General features: G+C 48.4%; 1 protein-coding gene across 1 annotated transcript in view; it reads left to right on the plus strand.

Annotated features, from left to right (window-relative positions):
* The window catches only part of TIAM1 (TIAM Rac1 associated GEF 1), a 383,928-nt gene that overhangs the window by 314,108 nt on the left and 49,271 nt on the right, over window positions 1-20,549 (plus strand). Inside the window, exons 13-15 of the mRNA XM_080799863.1 lie at window positions 965-1,046; window positions 7,089-7,175; window positions 12,071-12,295. Of these exons, the coding sequence (XP_080655989.1) occupies window positions 965-1,046; window positions 7,089-7,175; window positions 12,071-12,295 (394 nt within the window). The remainder of the gene's footprint in view (window positions 1-964; window positions 1,047-7,088; window positions 7,176-12,070; window positions 12,296-20,549) is intronic.

Raw genomic sequence — 20,549 nt, forward strand, 5'->3', positions numbered from 1 at the left:
AGCTTTGACACGCGTATTTGTTTTTGGAATACTTATCATAATTTTGTTTTTGGAATACTTATCATAATTTTGGAAATGGCATTTGGCTTGCTTGCCTAAGAAGTAAGGTTTGGTACCTCCAAGTGAAAATGAATTAAACTAATCAGATAAAGTTTCTGGTATGGGACCTGCAGCTTTCTGTTACCTTTTCCCCCTCCCAAGCTTTCTTGGGTTTCTAGAGAACTGATGAATTTAACATGCTTTAGTTTTCTAGCTAATTTGGTATAATCCAGCAGCTAAACTAGAATACCCTCCATTTATATAATTTGCTGTCCGTTTCAGTTCTTTAACTTGTTGCCATCTATTGTGCTACCGTGAGCCTTTTGGGCAAAATGGTTTGTGAACAGAAGAGAATGGAAGCACAGAGATTTCTCCTTATTTCGAGAAATCTGTTATCAAGATCTTTATAATCTCTTTCTGATTTTAATAAATTTTTTCCCCAGTACTGGAGATTTGGGGGGAGGTGCAGAAGGAGAGGAAGAAAGAGAATCTTAAGTGGGTTCCAAGCCCAGAGTGGGGGAAGGGGGCTCCATCAGACGACCCTGAGATCGTGAACTGAGCCGACGTCGAGAGTCACACGCCGAAGTGACCGAGCCACCAGGCGAGGCGTTGCGAATACTGGAGATTGTTTATGACTTTAGGAGATTTATTTCTCAGGTCTGTGAGAGATACCAGGTGGGAGAAGACACACAAAGTAGTGTTGAGGGCTTATTTAGAAACTGGAACCGTAGCTAAGTTGGGGAATATGAGTTTGACATTTCTGCTGTGGTTCTTAATGAGTTCAGTTCGATAAAGGGACTGGGATGTGATGAGACTTCAGTTCCAAGTATCAATTGCGAGAAAATAGATCTACAAGACGATGTCTATTCCTAGTAAGTTATTTATAATGAAATCCTCATCAGACTCCTCTTTGTCAACTTTTCAGCTGTACAAAGAAATTGAAATTTGCCCAAAAGTCACTCGGAACATCCAGATTGAGAAGTCAGATACGGCCAGTGATAATTATGGTACGTTTATTTTTCTTTGATCTTTGGTGTTTTTCAAGTTAAAGCAATTCCTGGGTAAACATGCACTTTTTTACAATTCAGTAAAATGCCTTTGGGGCCTGTTTAGAACAGATAGCACATCTGGCTTCTGTGCTCTGCAGAGCAGCCAACGTCAGGAAAAAAGAGATATTTACTGTGGGTACGGGGAAGACTTCAGCGTAAATTTCATAACCTTAATCAGCAGGATTCAACTGTCATACAAAGGAAATGCCTGTATCGGGAATAGATTACTTTATCTTGTGGTGTACGCTTAGTAATGAAGAAATGATCTTTTCACACCTCTCTCCCTCAGATACACTCATTATTCTCCCTTCTCCCACAAATCATGTGAAAGGAACTCATTTTGGGGTTGTATTGGGGAGCCCCCAAGACCACCCCTAGAGTTGCCTGATTCACTAACACGACTCAGAGGACTCAGCATATAGTCCTACTCATGACCATGACTTATTACAGAGACACTGAACAAAGCAACATCAATAAAGGGGAAAGGCACACAGTGGAGTTGGAGGAAACCTGGTATAAGCTTCCGAGAGTCCTCCCCCAGTCACACAGAGCGTCCTTAATGTCCCCAGCAACAAGCGGACAGTGCCTGGGAGCCGTGGTCCCGTGGGGAAGCTTGTTGGAGACTCGATGCCCCGTCAGCCACATAGACACCCTTTGCCTAGTATGTAGCAGAGGCTTGGACTCCCAGGTGGAAAGCAGGTGTTGGGCATAAACCATATTATTTGCACACATTTGAGGCCCAGGGAGCCTCGTGAGGGCGATGGGAACCCACCCCAAATCCAAGTCCCCGGATGCCAGCCAGGGGCCAGACGTGTGAGCAGGCCTCTCGACGACTAGCGCTCAGGGTTGCCATGATAACGCTTCCCCACGCTGTCGCCCACATCCTGGCGTCGTTGACTAGACCATCCCTTCCATATGTTTCCGACTGCTTAGCATCACGCCGTGTGATGGGAAAAGCAGTGGAGCTGGTGCTTCAGTAAAAGATGTGGGGAATCCATCCCGCCATGTTAGTCAGGAGCGGCGGGCTTGGCTGTGAGGTAGCTCCGGACAGGGAAATGCGCTTCCTAACCTCCCCACGCATCCGTCGTGGGTTGGCTGGGACGCTCTGTGTGGTCCTCACTCCAGGACACGGGCCCGGAGCCGCCGCCACCTGGGGCATTGTCGGTGTCTTGGCAGAGGGGAAGAGAGGAGGTGGTAAGCCGGGTGCCGTGCACCCCCAGCTTCCTCCAGGGGGCAGGGAAGCATAGCCCTGCTCTGTGCAGGGAGGAGGAGAACCTGGAAAGCCTGAGGGAAAGACAGGAGCCTACGCTGTATGCTCATTTACGGTTTCTCCCTGAATTCAGTTTTTCGGCTTTTTAGCATCTGAGCATCTTCAGGTCCTTTCTGGCACAGCGGGACGGCGCGGTCCTTCCGCACTTGCCCCCGCAGGGGCCCAGTCCATCTCCGAACGCTCCCGAGGCCACCTGGCTTAACGAAGAAAACCTGATTTGGAACCCTGGTCACTGGCATGACACCTTCCTGCTGTTTATCTCTTGACCCTAAAACTAAAGATGTCCCCAGGGGCCCCTGGGTGGCTCAGTGGATTAAAGCCTTTGTCTTCAGCTCATGGCATGGATCCCAGGGTCCTGGGATCGAACCCCGCATCGGGCTCTCTGCTCAGGAGGGAGCCTGCTTCCTCCTCTCTCTCTCTGCCTACTTGTGATCTCTGTCTGTCAAATAAATAAATAAAATCTTTAAATTAAAAAAAAAAAAAAGATGCCCTAAACCCGAAGGATGTTTTCGATGGCAGAGGATAAATGTCTGCGAAGGGCGTATTATGCCTCCGAAGCGTGACCTTGGTTGTTAAAGCAGTTGCTGGGAGCCGTGCTATAAAGAAGCATCTGAGTTGTTCAAAGGCAGATGCACTGTCCGCTCTTCTCTCTTTAAGCAGCGAGAAGCGGGAGAGGGCTGAATTTCAAGCTCCCGATGTGGAACTCTAAGGTTGACGGGTACTTGGACTCGGAAACGGGGCATAAAACTGCTATACTTGTTACATATCTATTTTTTATTGACATGGCTGAACCCACTTGCATTTCCACGCTGGAGGTGTTCCAGTGCATCGGACATCCACCCAGAACGTCTTGTTAGCCGCGCTTCTCAGACCGTCTGATGTCTTCGGAAGCAGGGTTTTTGTTTTGTTTGGATTTCCTGTCCACCGTGGACCACCGCTGCTTTCGTAAACTACGAGAACTCACGCGTGGAGGTGTGCCAAGGTCACACGGCGGGGTTCTCAACGTTTAGTCTCCGTTTCTGTCCTTATGCGACTGTCAGCAGCCAGTTGTGCTGGGATCCTGGATTGGACTTTCTAGAACCTGCTACAGAGGCTACTCTGAGTTCACGTTGGCATAAGGTCTTCCAGCAGCGTATTGATTGAGAAGTTAAACAGTCCCCCAATCCCGAGAGGCCTGGTTGCCTCTGACCTCAGAACCACCAGCGAGTCTCTAAATTCAGTGTGTCCGTATCGAACCCCAGCACCCGGGAAGGGCGCCTTCCTGCTGTGTCCTGAGCTTGGTGTATTGACTAGCGCGCACCAGCGTACAAAAAGCTAGCTACAAGCCACATGCTGTCCTCTGTCTTAGAGCACTTTAGGGAGGGAAATAGCACTTAATAATCCAACTGATGGAACCAGTGGGAAGATCCGACGCTTCCTTAATATCTCCCGGTTGCCCTTCCCACCACCTCGGGCTGCAGGGTATTTGTAAACCTTGTTGAAATCAGTTCAGATAGTTATGAGATGAAACATGATTGCCTCGGCTGCCTTGAAGCAGAGGGACGCATCATTTAAGGAACATTCGTTCCTTTTTCTCTGGGGACTTCGCTGTTGTGTTTCCGGTTGTGTGAACCGTTTCTGTCAGAGGTGCCTTCCCTTGGCCCATTCTCTGAATTTCGCTGTACCCTGGAATCTGATTTTGGGTACTTCCCTGCTGTTTCTGATGTTGTCATGATTTTTCTTTGGCGATAGATTTTAGTATGAGGAGCCTTCTGGTTGGTGCTCACAGGACTTTGTCACCTTGGTTTCTTTTCTTAGTTTTAGTCACTTCCTTCATTCCCGAGAGCAGTACTGGCACTCGTGGTACCTCCTGGTCTTTGTAACTGACAGCCTTCCGAAGGGGCGGGTACGTTGGGCTTATATTCCGTAGCTCCCTCTGCCTCCTATCGCCTCCTATCGGCAGTCTTTTGGGGCTGCATTACATTCATCGGCTGGGAATTAGATTGTTACTATGCTATTTAAAAGAAAAAAAAAAATCTCGACTTTACTGATTAACTGTTAAAATCATTGTTCTTTAGTGACCTCAAAATAACCCAGCTGTAGGATGTACCCTAGTTTCTTTGTATCTGTCAGTGTCGAAGATGGGTATAAATCCCTCCTCCCCCGAGTGTGCACATTACTGACATCTGGAAATGGGGGCTGCTCTTGGGGACTCTGAGAGCCCTAGGTGGTGTGTGCTGTGCAGCCGAGTGAGGGGAGAGCTGCCTTTCTGAACGCTGAGAGGGGCTGCTGTTTGTTTAACACTAAACAGGTGTCTTTTGATAGGAATTCCAGCACAGAGCTAAACTGCTACTAACTTTGTGCATGTTGGCTTCCATTTGCCTGATCTTCCAGAAAAAATTGCTAAAGCGTTCTTCAGCAATCCTATCACAGAGATCCCCCACCAACTTGGGGGGTCCAGTCTGTTTCGCAGAGCCCTATTTGCCCAGTGCCAATTTCATGGCCAGCTGTAGTCCTTGTTATTCTCTTTTGGTTATTAAAAAAGAATACCAGGAGAAGAGGGAATGGGGCAGAGGAACAGCTCAGCCTTCCCCACTGAGTCTGGCTTAAGGAGGCTTGGAGCCTGTTCTCCACCGTCCCCTGTTCTGATAACTTCCATTCAGGCGGCTTCTCCCCTAGCACCTTGGCATTTGCTGCTCACTTTAGTTTTTTTTGTTTGTTTTTGTTTTTTTTAATCTATTTGACAGAGAGAGAGATCACAAGTAGGCAGAGAGATAGGCAGAAGGAGGGGGGCGAGCAGGCTCCCCGCTGGGCAGAGAGCCCGATGTGGGGCTCGATCCCAGGACCCTGAGATCACAACCCAAGCCGAAGGCAGAGGCTTAACACACTGAGCCACCCAGGCACCCCATCACTTTAGTTTTTGTTTTTGTTTTTTTTTTTTGAAGATTTTATTTATTTATTTGACAGACAGAGATTACAAGTAGTCAGAGAGGCAGGCAGGGAGAGAGGAGGAAGCAGGCTCCCTGCTGAGCAGAGAGCCTGATGCGGGGCTTGATCCCAGGACCCTGAGACCATGACCTGAGCCGAAGGCAGAGGCTTTAACCCACTGAGCCACCCAGGTGCCCCAATCGCTTTAGTTTTAATAGAAAAAGAAATTTGGCCTCAGAACTTTACAGAGTCACAGCATTTCAGAAAGGAGATTCCTGTATTTAATGAATCTTACCCATTCTTTCTCTTGACCTAGCCCACGGTTCTGCATCTATTCTAAGGGATAAGGGGAAAAAAATCCTCTACTGAAACGCGGATAGATAAACCTGTTCTAAGGCTAACGTCCACGTCAGTAGCTCATGTATAAAATTGTTTTTACTTGAGTGAGGCTTCTTGAACCGTAATCGGAAAGTTGAAAGTGGCTGTAAGAATGGAGTTCAAAATAGGAGTGGAAAGTCCTCTGGGCGTGGCCTGTGTTGTCCCCATCTGAGGGAGTTATGGTACTGGAGTGGGCGAGGACAGTTGGTAGTTTTGCCCGTGTGTGGGTATCTATTTCCCGGTCCTGTGAATGAAACAGAAAAACACATATTTGTTATGACATGGCCTGAAAAGTCTTGATGACTCCCGGGGTCCCCATCCTGTAATTAGTTCTTCTGTATTGTTGTTCTTTGCTTATTTGTTCTTTAAAATCAATGTGTTTTTTTCAGCCTCAAGGTAAGTACCTATATAATGGGATTATTTTTCACCCAGACCTGAATGATGTCAGATCTTTACGACTGCATTCGTTCCCGTGGCTCTCTTCGGGGTGTTTTTACTTGAGGGAAAGGTGATACTGGTTGGGACCTTGCACTGGTGGATCAGAAGGAGGGTCTTTTGTGTGTGTGTATGTGTGTGTGTGTGTGTGTGTGTGTGTGAGTAATCTCTACACACAACGTGCCTCTCAAACTCATGACACTGGGATCAGGAGTTAGCTGCTTCACTGACTGAGCCGGCCAGGCACCCCGATCAGAAAAGAGTTGTAGTGAGACTCTCTAGAAACAGAGGTGACCAGGGCTTTGGGTCACAGAGGTGATCCAGGAGCCCCAGGATCGGGAGCACCTCAGATCCCCTCTTTCTCAGAATGTAACAACCCCAGGAGTAATGAGCTAATGGGCTTTGGGCTCTGGAAGACTGGACAGGTACTAAGGTAATGTTAAGATCACACATTACAGAATGTGAAATCAATCCATTTCAATATAAAATAAGATTTGTCAAGTGAGTTGCTACTTAATCCCATTTGCAGAATTTTATTAAATCAAACTAGTGTCAGTACAACAATACATATGGCGGAACACACACCGTACAGTTGTCAGGTGTAATGTATCGTAGGACAAGGATTGGCTAAGAAAAGTCAAGAGGACCCAGGTGAGATAAGCTCATCATTCTGTTTGTGCTGGGGGGAGACAAGGAAGAACAAATGCTGGCATTTACTAGCAAGCAAGGTTAAGGAAAATAAAATTGTCTTCCATTTAAGTTGATAGGTAGGTGGTATGAGGATAGACATGCCTGGTAAGACTAATTTTTACAAGAAGTGACTTTTTTTTTTAAGAGTTCTCTAAAAATACATTTTTCTGCTTTGCAAAATAATACGAACAAGGAAAAACAATTGCTCCAAACTGTAACCAAAAACATTCAACATACGTCGTTCACAGCGGGTACTTCCTGCTGTTTGGTAAACATTCAGAAGGTGTAAGCCCTACCATTCTGGCTTCTGTGTTTTCTAGGGTTTTCACTTTCCTCTGTGGAAGAAGATGGTGTTCGAAGGCTGTACGTGAATAGTGTAAAGGAAACTGGTTTAGCTTCCAAGAAGGGTAAGTCACTGGCTGTCTTGTCTGTTTGTCTGTCCGCCTCTCCTAAAATCCCCTTGGGGTGTCTCTGGTTGGTGCAGATTATTCAAACCCTGTGTCATTGAAAATAAAATATGGATTTTATTCTCTAAACTCAGGTGGGTAAGAAATGTCCCGTTCTTGGATTTTAAATCTGATTCTGAGCCCATGTCCTTGGGCAAGTGGGAAATTCCATTCTAGTCTGACATGATTGTCTTTCTCTACCAGGCAGGATGGTGTGGAAGTCCTAGGGGGTTTTCCCGAAGCAGCATTTGGGAACACCCCCCGTGCTGGCCCCCGCTGCCATTGGCTCTGTCCTGAGCCTGCGGATCTCTTTCAGAGTGGATGTTGTCTGGCTCCCATTCATGGAAAAATCTCGGCAGATGTTGGGAACCTAGGGGTTCAGGATCCCGTCGTCTTGCCCCGCGTAGAAAGCTCTCCTTCCCCCCACCCCACCTGCAGCCCTACAAGGGCTCACTGGAGTCCGGGTTACTTGTGAAACCCCAACTCTCTTTCCTCTTTGTGCTCAGAGAGAATCTTTTCAGCCTAGATTTTTTGCTTCCTGTGTTAGTTTCCTTGGGTTACAGTAACAAATGATCACAAACCGAGTGATCAGAAACAACAGAAATGTATGCTTTTCTAGTTCAGGAGGCCTGAAGTTCAGAATCAAGGTATGGGCTGTTTTCCTTCTGGAGCCTCTGAGAGGAAGATCTATTCCATGCCTCGCCCTTGCTTCCAGGAGTTGCTGGCAGTTCTCGACTTGCGGCTTGCGGCTGCCTCCCTCTGGTCTCTGCTCTGTCGTTCTGTGGCCTTCTTCCCTGTGTGCCTCTGCGTCTACGTGGCCTTCTTAGAAGAACACTGGTCACTGGTCTTAGGGCCCGTCCTAATCCAGGATGATGTTATCTCAACTCAGTTACATCTGCAGAGACCCTGTTTCCAGCTCAAGTCACATTCTGATATTCCGGGTGGACGTGAGTTTTGGTGGACCCTTTCCAGCCCACCATACTTAGCATAAACACATCACACAGGTAGGTAGGGCTCAAAATCCACCTTTCTTTCATTCTTCTTATTACAGAATTCTTAGTTTCCATCCAGGTGGTGGCAAAATCATACCCGTTGAATGGAGAAGACCGAAACATCTGGGTCACTTGGCCTGAGATGTAATGCTTTGTGTCTGCTCAGTTAGAGCCGCTGAGTGGGGCGGCCAAGAAAATGGTAGGGTTCCCTCCCTTGCCACCTCCTTCCGTGTCTTGGCACAGTTTAGCTCTGGGCGTTCATGACTTACGAGCCACCCGTGCAGGTTACCTCGCCCTGTGCTGTAAGCCAAGAATGGCAGAAGTGTGACAAAGGGCAAATAAAGTCGAAGTCATTTAGCCACTGTTCTCATGGAGGAGGATTTTCCTTCCATACTTTTCAAGGCCAAAGGCAGCCTGGAGGCCAGGGTCTGACACTATGTCAGGGTCTGGAGGCCGGGGCTTGAGCTGTTGCTCAGCTAAGAGTAGAGGTGGGTAGGGTTCCTTCACCTTCAAACCCGAAGGCTGATTGTTATCTCTCGCAGCGCGGAGAGGGTGCCCGTTGGCGTCGGTGTGGGGGTGGGGAAATGTGCCGCCTCCGGGACAGTCACTTCCTGTTTTAGTTCTCTGAATCCAGGAACCCTGGTGTTAGATTAAAAACAAATGGCTGTCGGCTCCAGCCCACCGGCCCCGTGTTGCCCTGTTCTCTGCAGATGAAGAGTGATGGCCATTTGGCCACCTGGGTCACGAACACCATCCTAGTACCCGCTCATAGAGAGCAATGTCAAGAAAGATATTTAGGTAATAGTTTTTTTTGTTGTTGTTGTTTTTATGTTAAGTCTAGCCTCTATGTGCAGACCTCTAGGTAATCATGAAACATTCTCCTCCTTTAGCGTCTGATCCGTGTTTTACCTCATTCTTTTTTTTTTTTTTTAAGATTTTTTAAAATTTATTTGACAGAGAGAGAGAGATCACAAGTAGGCAGAGGGGCAGGCAGAGAGAGAGGGGGAAGCAGGCTCCCCGCTGAACAGACAGCCGGATGCGGGGCTCGATCCCAGGACCCAGAGATCTTGACCTGAGCCAAAGGCAGAGGCCTTAACCCACTGAACCACCCAGGCGCCCCTACCTCATTCTTTATAGGCCGCGTTGGATGCCCATTACCTTCTAACTAAGTCTTTCATTTACTTTTGGTAGCCACTTTGGGCTTTTGGCTTGTCTTGAGCTAAGGGATCATCCCCCTTTAACACCCACCTACCCCTCTGCTGGATCTCGCATTGGCTGTACTTACAGAATTGACTTTTTGAACCGAAGTGTGTTCTTCTAACACTTCTCTCTATTCAGCTTGGGCCTGTCCTTCTACTCTTGGGGTCACCCGAGGCTGGGATCTCGCCTCTCACTGGCTGCCATCGACATGCTTTTCTGATGGCTGCGTAGCACAGGGCCCAGTTGAGAAAGCCATGTGCATCTTTCTCTGCATCTTCTAGACGCTTCATTTTGCCACGGCCAGTTACGGGGATTGCTTCTGAGAAGGCTCTGGTTTTCTGTGAGCGAGAAGAGCTTTCCATTTTCTTCTACGAAGTATTAATGGGAGTTAGCCTCTGTTGAAATAGATCCTCCCTGTGCTCGATGCAGTGCTTAATCTCACTGAGCTCATTGTCACTTTTACCTAGGAGGAAACTGGGACTGGGAGAGATTCAGTAATGTGCCAACGGTCACAGAGCAGTTACACGGTGACATTGGGACCGAAGGACCCCGGTGGGGCACTCCGTGGCTCACTCCTGCTGGGCTGCCCACAGTCACGTGTTAATACTGAGAATAAGTCCCTCAGCCAGCTGCCTAGAGTCGTTTTCTAGGGCTGCTGTAATGACCACAAACTTGGGGGGGTGGGTGTAAAGCAACAGAAATGTATTGCCTCCCGTTCTGGAGGCCAGAGGTCTGTGTCCTCTCGGAAGTCTCTAGGAAAGAGCCCCTCCTTACCTCCTCCAGCCTCTGCTGGCTCCAAGGGTTCCGTGGCCTCCAGCAGCTTCCCCCCCGTGGCTGCCCCTGTCTCTACGTGGCCTTCTCCTTTCTATGCGTCTCTTCAAAGGACATTGTCAGTCGGTTTAGGACCCACCAGATAATCCAGCTTGGTCTGTCTCAAGATCATGTATTTAATTACAACGGTGCAGATCCTGTTTCCACTAAGGCCCCATTCACAGCTTCTGGGACATGGTTGTATCTTTGGGGGGGTCCCCATTTATCCTACTAAACACTTTGGTTCCACCATTCATAGTAAACCTGGAAATTCTTTGAAAGAAACAAACTTGGGGCACCTGGGTGGCTCAGTCGGTTAAGCGACTGACTCTTGATTTTGGCTCAGGTTATGATCTCAGGGTCGTGAGATCGAGTCCTGCTTTGGGCTCTGTGCTCAGTGTGGAGCCTGCTTGAGATTCTCTCTCTCTCTCTGTCTCCCTATGCCCCCCTCTCTCAAAAAAAACAAAACAAACTCAAACTCATAGATGTTTAAGTGCTTTCTTCTGTTCTTTATATCACCTCCTCTTATGTCTAAGCGAAAGGTTTGTCTCCAAGAGAAGACTTCAAAAAACCAAAAACTAACTACTGTTTGCGTGCGGGAAATTTTGTATTTTCAACTCAAATGCTGTGATGCCAAAACCTTTTACCTAAAAATGGAGTGGTTAGCGTCCCAGAAGCCCACCTCCATACGGAGAGGAGTATTGTCCTTTCCCTGCCATTGCCTTCTCACTCAGAATGTCCCCTGGAGTATCTTATGATGCAAGACGGATGTCAAGTAGTTTGGAGACCCGAGTACGGATGACCAGGGGGTGTGACTTGGTGAAGGGGGGAGTGAGAATGTCTCTGGGGAAATACTTTCCCGTGGCCTCAGGTGGGACCTGTGGAATCCGCGTGGCTCCTCATTCCTGCAGCTCATTCCTTACCTTTGCCTGCACTCACTCCCTTTGTCGGGTTTGCTTTTCCATGCGAGTCTGTAAAATAAGAATTGGACTCTTTTTCCTTCTTCGCTGAGACAATACTTCCGTTCTTTCCATGTTGTGCTCTGACCTCTCCCTTTCTCAAACTGCTGACATGTTCTTTTACCATCAGGTTGAAATCCCCCAGGGAGGGTCCGTCACAACGTCTTGTTCCTTTGGGTTGGGCTACTTCACGGCTGCTCCTTTGGGTCCCCAACTTCGGCAGCTCTCCCAGCGTGCTTTGCAAAAGCAGCAGAACCTTTGGGGGCCTTCCAAGAGATATGCACTCTGAGGTCCTGATGTAGTTCAACGAAGGGAAGAGGGCGTAAAATGATCCTGTTTGGTTCATAGATTATGTTGGGGATCGAGTCATTTTCTGTGGTGGTGGCCAGAAGCGACTCCCCGCATGCCGGTTCCCAAGCTCATTCCATGGTGGTGATCAGAAGATGTTAGTGGGCTGTGCCACATGTGTGCGCTGTAGCACGTGCTTGTGCAAAACTTACTGATTGTAGTGATCAGAGCATTTCTGCTTTTCCCCCCTCAAAACCGAGGACGGCGGCCAGAAGTAGCATTTGTGAGGAGGAATTGGTCGATGCCCAAAGCACAGAGATTTGGGAAGGAGTCAGTGGGTTTGGTCGGTGTGTTTAGGACAGGCAGGCATGCTGTCACATCCGAGTCCAGAACCTTCCGGAACCAAGGCCCTTGTGATCTCCTGATGCTGACTGTGGAGGACGAGCCCCACCATGGACACCAGCTCCGGGGCTGGGGGGCCCGTGACGCGTGAGCCCCGCGTGCCCTTTCTCGGGGCTTCTGTGCTGTCGCGATCTGACTCGTCCCCGCCGCGGCGGCTGCTTTAATGTGCGTGTGAAATGAAACATTTTCCGTCTCGCGTTGGCAGGCCTGAAAGCGGGAGATGAGATTCTCGAGATCAATAATCGTGCTGCAGGCACCCTGAACTCCTCTGTGCTCAAAGATTTCCTCGCGCAGCCGTCCCTGGGCCTCCTGGTGAGGACCTGCCCTGAGCCCGAGGGAGGCGTACAGCTGCTGGACTGCCCGCCCCACCGAGCCGACGGCCCCGTGGACCCCAGCGAGAGCCCCCTGGCCTTCCTCGGCAGCAACCCAGGTATGGCTGCGACCTGCACCGTGCAGAGTGTGAGTGTGTGTGAGTGTGACTGTGTTCCACCAGACTGGGGCCAGCAGGCACAAGATGTGTGAGTGAGATGAGCTGCTTCCCGAAGGCGTGCTTCCTGTTAATTTCCAAGGTTCAGGGGACTTGTGTTCCCGTGAAATACGTGTCTGGTCACCAGTCAGCCTGTCCTACACGGACAGCATCAGCGTGCCACTGGCGTTTGTCATTCTGGAGAAAGTCAAATGGGTAGAGACCACCGTCTCTTGGCTGTGGATGGAGATGACAGAGACAAGGGCCAGGAGTCACGGGGGCTCTGGGGCCTAGCTCTGCCTTCCGCGTCACTGTCCCCCAAACCACCCCAAACCACCATCCCCCAAACCATTTCCCTTCTGTGTGAGAGAGGCCGTAAGTTGCCCGAAGTGGACATGCATCAGAGCTCCTAAGGTCGGCTTCTCTTGGGCTCCCCCGATGTTGCGTGTGAGTGTGAGTCCACACGCAGACCCATGCCTGCCCCAGTGTTGCTCTCTCTGCTCACGGCTTTTCTCCCCATCCCTTTGTAACCTCGCGCTCCTCCTAAAAGAAGCAACCAGAATGCTACCTGCCCCTTGAAGCCTTCCTAGTAGTGGGACCTACCAGAGCTAGTTCTCTCCTCTGGGTCCCTAGGACCCTCCAAAGACATCTTTCACGTGGGTCCTAATCATGTGATACTCTTGCTGGCTTGTCTCTCCCTTGTCCCGAATTTGTTTCCCGGGACGAGCGTACATCTTCCTGTGCTCCCACAGGTGCCCCATCCTCGTTGGTCGAGAGTCAGTGAGTGAGCGCAGCGGTCAGCAGCATTATGTCACTTCCTTCCTTCCCCGTGACCTGATTGTAGAATTGGGGTTGATTTTAGTAAGTTAGGGTTTTGGACTTATTTTCTTTCTAAAACTTGAGTTAAATTTAAAAAAAAAAGTCTTCAGTTTCAAAATCTGGGGGTAGGTACTTGGATTATTCTCGCCCTGCCCATTGTTTTTCAGATACTCTTCTGAGGTTCAGCTCCATGAGAGTAAATCGCTGGCAGAATCCTTGTGAGAGTTTTCTTTTGCTCAGTGGCTGTGGCAAGAATTTGGCAAGTTGAGGCTTCAGAAAATTGATGGCTCCTGTTTCCGTTGACTTCCTTGAGTCATTATGTCATTTCAGTACCCACATCCCCGTCATGTGTTTTGTTGTTTTTTTGTTTTTTTTTTAAGATTTTACTTATTTATTTAACAGAGAGAGAGAGACTCAGGGAGAGAGAGAACACAAGCAGGGGGAGTGGGAGAGGGAGAAGCAGGCTTCCCACCAAGCAGGGAGCCGGATGTAGGGTTTGATCCCCTGACCATCCCCGGATGATCCCTGGACACTGGGATCATGATCTGAGCCCAAGGCAGATGCTTAAGGACTGAGCCACCCAGGCGCCCTGACCCTCATCAAATTTTTAGAACCCGACTCCCACATACGCTTAATGGGGGATGGAGACCACGAAGGCTGTTCTTTTGTGTGACCACGAGATGGCAGCATCGATCCCATAAAACTCCATTCGAGGAGAGAGGTTTCTATAACAAGACTTTGAATGAGGCATGTTGTGTTAGGTTGGGTTACTTAAAGGATTTTTATAAGATCTGGATGTACATACTATGAAAGACAGTGTGTGCGCAACTTTTTTTGAAAATTTTTTTTTCTGTCTGAGCCCTTCCTTTGGGATATGGATATATAGCAGGGGTTGGCAGACTACAACCCATCAGTCAAATGCAACCCACAGCCTGTTTTTGGAAATAAAGTTTTATTGGGACACAGTCATGCCCGTCATTTATGTCTTGTCTCTGGCTACTTTCTCACTGCAAAGGCAGAGTTGAGTAGTAGTGACAGGGACTCATGGTCTGAAAAGCTGAAAATATTCACCATCTGGCCCTTTACAGATAGTTTCCCTGAGAGAGTGTGACTGGAATTGCTCACAATTGGCCCCTTTAAAGGTCATCACTATTTTAGGAGTGTTTCTTCTTTTTAAAAAATTGTGCATTTATGTGTCTATGTGCATCTTGCAAATTTTTATTAAAATTGTTTTACATAGGGTCGCCTGGATGGCTCAGTCATTTGAGTGTCTGCCTGTGGCTCAGGTCATGATCTCAGGGTCCTGGGATCGAGCCCCGCATCATGCTCTCCGCTCAGCAGGGAGCCTGCTTCCGTCTCCCTCTCTGCCTGCCTCTCTGCCTGCTTGTGATCTCAATCTCTCTCTCTCAAATAAATAAATAAGCAAAATTTAAAAAAAATTGTTTTACTTAAAATGTATTTGCCTACAAGCATTTTAGAAATACTTGAGTATAGAATATAGAGTTTACATATATCGTAGGTGTCCCATCTTTTAATATGGTGTTTTAAACTTAACTACTGACCTTTACATACTGTGTATGACCTCCTTTGAGCCAGTCACCTTTGAAAGCCCAGTGCTAAGTCCACTGAACCTACTGGTGTTCAGAACACGTTAAAATTTCCAGTTTGGAATCATTCTTAGAAGATTCATTGATTCCTTTGCTTTTTTCTGATTGAACGATACATTGGGTCTGACATTCGTTGAGTGAGGTGCTAAAAGTCATTATGGTGACTGGGCCATGACTGTGTTCTCAGACTTAAATTTTAGCGAATGCTCTGTTTTTTAATTGGTTCACCTTTTAGTATCTTGCAATGATCCCAAATCCTTCAGAACAAAGTCTTCTGAGTCCAAGTCAGATCACCAGCCTGGCTCAAGACAAAAGCAAGAAAGTCAGGTCATCGTGTTAGTTTTCCTGTCAGGTCTCTAAGTTGTCTTCAGCATTAATAAGTTCCAGAAGAATTCTCAAATGCTCCTGGCCGTCGCAGCCCAGCTGGGGTGGCCGGAGGGGGGGCGTGAGTTTCAGCCTCTCTGTCTTCTGGTTGCTGCTGCTTCCTAGTTCCCGTTTAACCGTGAAAAATAAAAGAGGCAAGTAAACAGGATAAAATAAAAGAGGCAAGCGAACAGCCACCTGAAAGATGGCTCCATAATGAGGCCGAGATAAAGCAGCGTCTGCCGACAGCTGCGGTTAAAATAGCAAAGAAAACCACTAGCAAAATGGTACAATGGGGAGGCTGCCCTATAGCCTTAGTCTAAATTTAGAAGTAGCTAAAAATGAACATCCTGAGTGGCCAGTTTGAGGCCTGATGCAGGGGCTCTCTTAATGGTGGTCCCAGTGCGTGATTGGCAGCCTTGACGGAGGGCCTGGCAGTGTCTCAGGGCCCCGGGGGTCCTCGGGAGCCCTGGCAGGTGCCCATTCACGAAAGGCCGGCCCGGCTGCTCACGCCATCCTTCAAGCCCGAGGAGGCGGGCTTGGTCCAGTCCTGCCCTCAGAACCCTGACTGCAACAGGGAAAGAACTTTCCGGGCTGGATTAATTCTGAGCCCCTTTTTCTCCTGGAAAGGTTTGTTTCCTCTCTGAAGGCATCACGCCCGAGTGGCTAAGAATGGGCTCTGGGACCAGGTTTCTCGGGACCGAGTCCTGTTTTCTTTTTTTCTAGCGTTTATCAGTTTCATCTCTCCAAGCCCCAGTGTCCTCATGCATCAAATGGGGATATTGCCACAGTCCTATCTCGCTGAATTGTCGTGAGGATGAATTGAGTTATGAAAGTAAAGTGTTTAGGTCTTAGGAAGTGCTGGATAAATGTTACACATTCGAAGCACGATCCCTTAGCGGGACGTGAAGATTTCCTGGCTTGTACCCAGAGGCTGCTCACATCGGGTCTCACCGGTCTCTACCTCGCCCACCTCAGTCTGTAGCGGGTGAATTACCTGATGACTGCGTTTATGAATACCTTCCTTAAGTATTTTCCTCTCCCTGGGGGGAAAGAGACGAGAGACATCTGGGCCCCTTTTCAGAGATGTGATTCACGTGGCCTGGACTGAGACCTCGGGGTGCATTTGTTGTGGTGGTTGCTTAGAACTCGGATTCCAACGTGCAGCTAGAACTGGGATCCACGACCGTGGGTCGCCAACTCTCCTTTGGTTGGTGGTCCCCTTTTTGTTGTCTTGGTGGAATGTTATAATCCCATGCAAATCATCCGTAGTGGTATCTGTTGATACCTTGCTGTGGTCTGAGATTTTTTTTTTTTTTTAAAGATTATTTATTTAAGTAATCTCTATACCCCACACGGGGCTCGAACTCAGGACCTGGAGATCAAGAGTCGCATGCTCCATCCACAGAGCCAGCCAGGCGCCCCTGAGATTTCTGTAATGCAGATCTCTTAGGCGATGTGGAATGCATCTCCAGCCTCCTCTCCCTGTACGGCGGGGAAGCGTGGTTGCGCGGTTGCTGTGTTGGCTGAGAGAACCACGGACCTCGACCTGAGTTTTCTCTCTAAGGCTCAGTTTCCCCCTGTCATTCACTGACTGTCCATGGGTCCTTGTTGAAATCTTTCTTGAGCTACTTTGATCCTTTTTTCTTTTTTTTTAATATTTGTATACTGGCATACGGGTAAGAAAATGGAGGAAGGATGTCTAGACAAAAAGTCCCTTGAGTGACTGTTGTTATAGAAAGAACCTTGGAGCAAAGAGGAGGAAGTTGCAAAACTGTTCGTGCGAGGTTTCCAGAAAGCCTCTTGAATGTTTCTGTGTGGTTTATTTTGAATACTGAGCTCATCTAGGGCTACTAATGTTTGGAGTCAGATAATTCTTTGTTGTTGTTTTGGGGGGGGGCCATTCTGGGCATTGATGTGTACCAGCATCACCACAGACCACTGTAAGTTAGTGAGTAGCCCCTTCCCCCAAGTGGGGCCAGTCAAAATATCTATATGTTGCCAGGTGTCCCCTGAGCAGCAAAATCTCCCCCGTTTGAGAGCCACTGGCCTGACTTATCAGAAGGTAAACCTGCCTCACCCAGTTAGGGAACTATTCACAGCAAACATCAATATAGGAAAGCAAATACAGATCTAAAGTCATTTTTAAAAGTTTCATAAAACATTTATTGAGGGAATTCCAACACAAATACCCCTTTCTGGCACCCCCCCCCCCCCCTTTTGAGTCAAGGGAAGAGCAAAGAATAAATAAATACTTAGTTTGAGGCCTTTCTCCCGAATGTGAGTAAAACTGTTCTGGCAGAAGATTTTTTTTTTTAAGGTTTTTATTTATTTATTTGACAGAGAGGGATACGTGAGAGAGGGAACACAAGCAGGGGGAGTGGGAGAGGGAGAAGCAGGCTTCCCGCCAAGCAGGCAGTCCGATGCGGGGCTCGATCCCAGGACCCTGAGATCTTGACCTGAGCCGAAGGCAGATGCTTATTAGCTTAATGACTGAGCCACCCAGGCGCCCCAGCTGGTGGAAGATATTGATCACTGAGGTTAACTCCTGAAGCGAAGGTATTTCAGTCATTCATTATGCAGAAGGCCACATTTTATGTAAGTTGTAAGAAACCATGCCGGTGCCATTGATGGTATCTTTCCAGAGTTCCAGAATATCTGTGGTGTCGTTCATTTTAAATTCTGCCACCGAGGGCTCACATCCCTTCCGTTTCTATCGTGACTAAAGCTCTGCTTTATCTTCCCTAAAATTCCACCTGACCCTTTGGGGCGAAGCAGGTGCCCTCCTGTCCTTCACTATTCCTATAAAAATGCCAGGGCTCAGCAAACTGAAATTGGTTGTTGTTTGAGAAATGGTCACTCCAGAAACAGTCTGGGAGAGCCGGGCGTCTGCAGCCCACCCTGGCCCGTAGAGTTCAAGACAACTGGGGCCACGCCTTGATAGACCTGGGTCTGATGCCCAGTGGAACCCTGGAGTCTGTTTGGAGTACGGAGATCCCTCCTGCAGGAAGTAGATTAAGCAGTGTTTGTTGTAACAGGAAAAGCTTCCGTGACGGCGGGGAGAGGCGAAGGCATCTTGGTCAGGGAAGGAATGGTTGGGCTCCCCACACGGACAGCGTTTTAATCGGTGGGCAGAGCATGCTCCCCTACCTACGGTGCCTGTAAAGTGAAGCATTCTGTTCCAGACGGCTGTGCCGTGCAGACCGTCTGGAGCCTGATTCTGAAAACAAGACAAGCAGGCCGAAGGGAGAGGCAGCAGGGAAAGAGGAACCATGCGGATTTATCTCCTTACAAACAGATATGGCCCCGTCCTTCAGCGCTCAACATCTCTTAGATACCGGGAGCCCATGGTCCTCCGTTGATAAAATGCGGAGCCGTGTGCATTTTGTAAACTGTCTGGGTTCTGTGCCTTTGTCACACAGCACCCGGCCTGCTTCCTGAGGCCCTGCTGGGGCCAAATCCCTGGTCTTCACTTCCAGCTGCATTGGGTTGATGACACCCGTCAGATCTGTGAGGGGGAGAAATGTTTGAGAATGTGAGAGCCTCCGTCGGCGTATTTTTATTTATTTATTTTTACATTTTATTCATTTTTTTTTATTTTTTAAAAATTTTATTTATTCATTTGACAGACAGAGATCACAAGCAGGCAGAGAGGCAGGCAGAGAGAGAGAGGAAGGGAAGCAGGCTCCTCGCTGAGCAGAGAGCCCGATATGGGACTCGATCCCAGGACCCTGAGATCATGACCCGAGCTGAAGGCAGAGGCTTAACCCGCTGAGCCACCCAGGCGCCCCTCCGTTGGCATATTTTTAAAGAACACGAATAAACCTTACATTATTTCACTTTCATGAGCAAGTAACTGAATCTGTAATGCCTGTATCTGTAGTTATCATGGATTTAAAAATTTCCTTCCATAGAGAAATAGATGCTGAGATTTTGTGAAATTTGGCTGGAAAGATGTTATTTGGTAAGTTAAAGTTGGAGGGTTTTTTTCATCGTCTATATTAAGCTCTCCCTGATTCTTTGTTTTTTCTTTATAATTATTTTTGTTTCTTAGGTTTGTTGTGGAGAGGGTGTTTGTGCTGATCTTATACATATTATGAAGTGTTTCTATGGAATTCTGAATAAGACAGTAAGAAGACGGAAAGTAAAATAAAATCCTTTCCTAGTGACTAAATTTCATTTCAGCTTGATGTTTTTATCGGCAATATCTAACTTTTTCTTGCCCCCCCCGCCGACCCCGGCTCTCAAATCATTTTTTTCTCACAGAGATTTAAACCCAGGCATTAAGGCTTTCAGAGCATCAGTGTTCTAATCGGTTCTTCTTTGGCAATGTTTGAATTGGAGAATCCGCTTTTTTAATAACCACTGTTAAGGCAGCTCGTGAGTGAAAGAGTTTTATCTTCTTTCTTTAAGTCCTGAGTGGAATTGGAGGGAGTCAGGGGGAATGTGTCTCCACTGAGTAAATTAGAGAGAAATCTAAATGTCAGCAGCGTCGATGTGTCTGTCCTGCCAGTGGTGATTGGGACGTGCTAGTCGCAAAGGTTTCTCGGTCCCAAGACCGTTACTGAGAAAACCAGTCTGAACAGTGAAGAAACCATCAGACCTGTTTACAAAACACGTGTTATTCGCGGTGCCTGTGGATGTGGCCGGGAGGGCCTGTCCCGCCCAGCCTCAGCCCTGCTCTGTGTGTCCTCATCTTCTAGGGCTGCTCCCCCTCCCCCCTCCCCCCCAACACCCCTCCCCCACTTCCAGTCTATCCTTGGTCTCTTCAGATTTGGCCCTGCTTCCTTGTGCTCCCAAAATGGCGGCCGGGCCCCTCCTCTGTGCTGGATGTTGTGCAAAAGGTGGGGACAGAATGGAGGTGAGGCCGTGGTTCCCTTGCTCTGACCACTTCGTCAGCCACCTCTGAGCCTTGTCTGCGGCTTTTCCATCTCTCTGACAGTGAGCAGAGCCATGTTTGCGCCCTGGTGAGGAAAGGGGCACAGCTCCCTCCCGGACAGAGGAGAATCCCTTCCGCGTCTCCTGTGAGAGGAAAGTGTCTTGCAGTGCAGGGCATTGGGAACTGCTGCAGGAGGTGGTAGAACTGTCTGCGTTGGGGTTGCCAGAAAACTCCGCAGCGTTGTTCCACCAGATTCGTAGGCTAAGGGGCCTTCCGAGAAGCTGTCAGCTCCCGCCTTTCTGGCTTTGATGGCTAAATGCCCCCCTCACCCATTTATTGGTTATCTTCTGCTAAGTATCAGACCACCTCAAGACAATCATTCTGTTTGCTCATTCTTTTGGGCGGGGTGATTGCTCTGCTGTCCTTGCCTGGAGTCGGTCACGTGGCTGTGTCATCTGGTGGCTTGACCGGGGCTCGATCAACACTGCCTTGTTTACATGTTTGGTGCTTGGTTGATTGGACCCCCCACCCCCCGCCTGAGGCCTCCCAT

Source organism: Martes martes (assembly GCF_963455335.1).
Source record: "Martes martes genome assembly, chromosome: 1".
NCBI classification, from domain to species: domain Eukaryota; kingdom Metazoa; phylum Chordata; class Mammalia; order Carnivora; family Mustelidae; genus Martes; species Martes martes.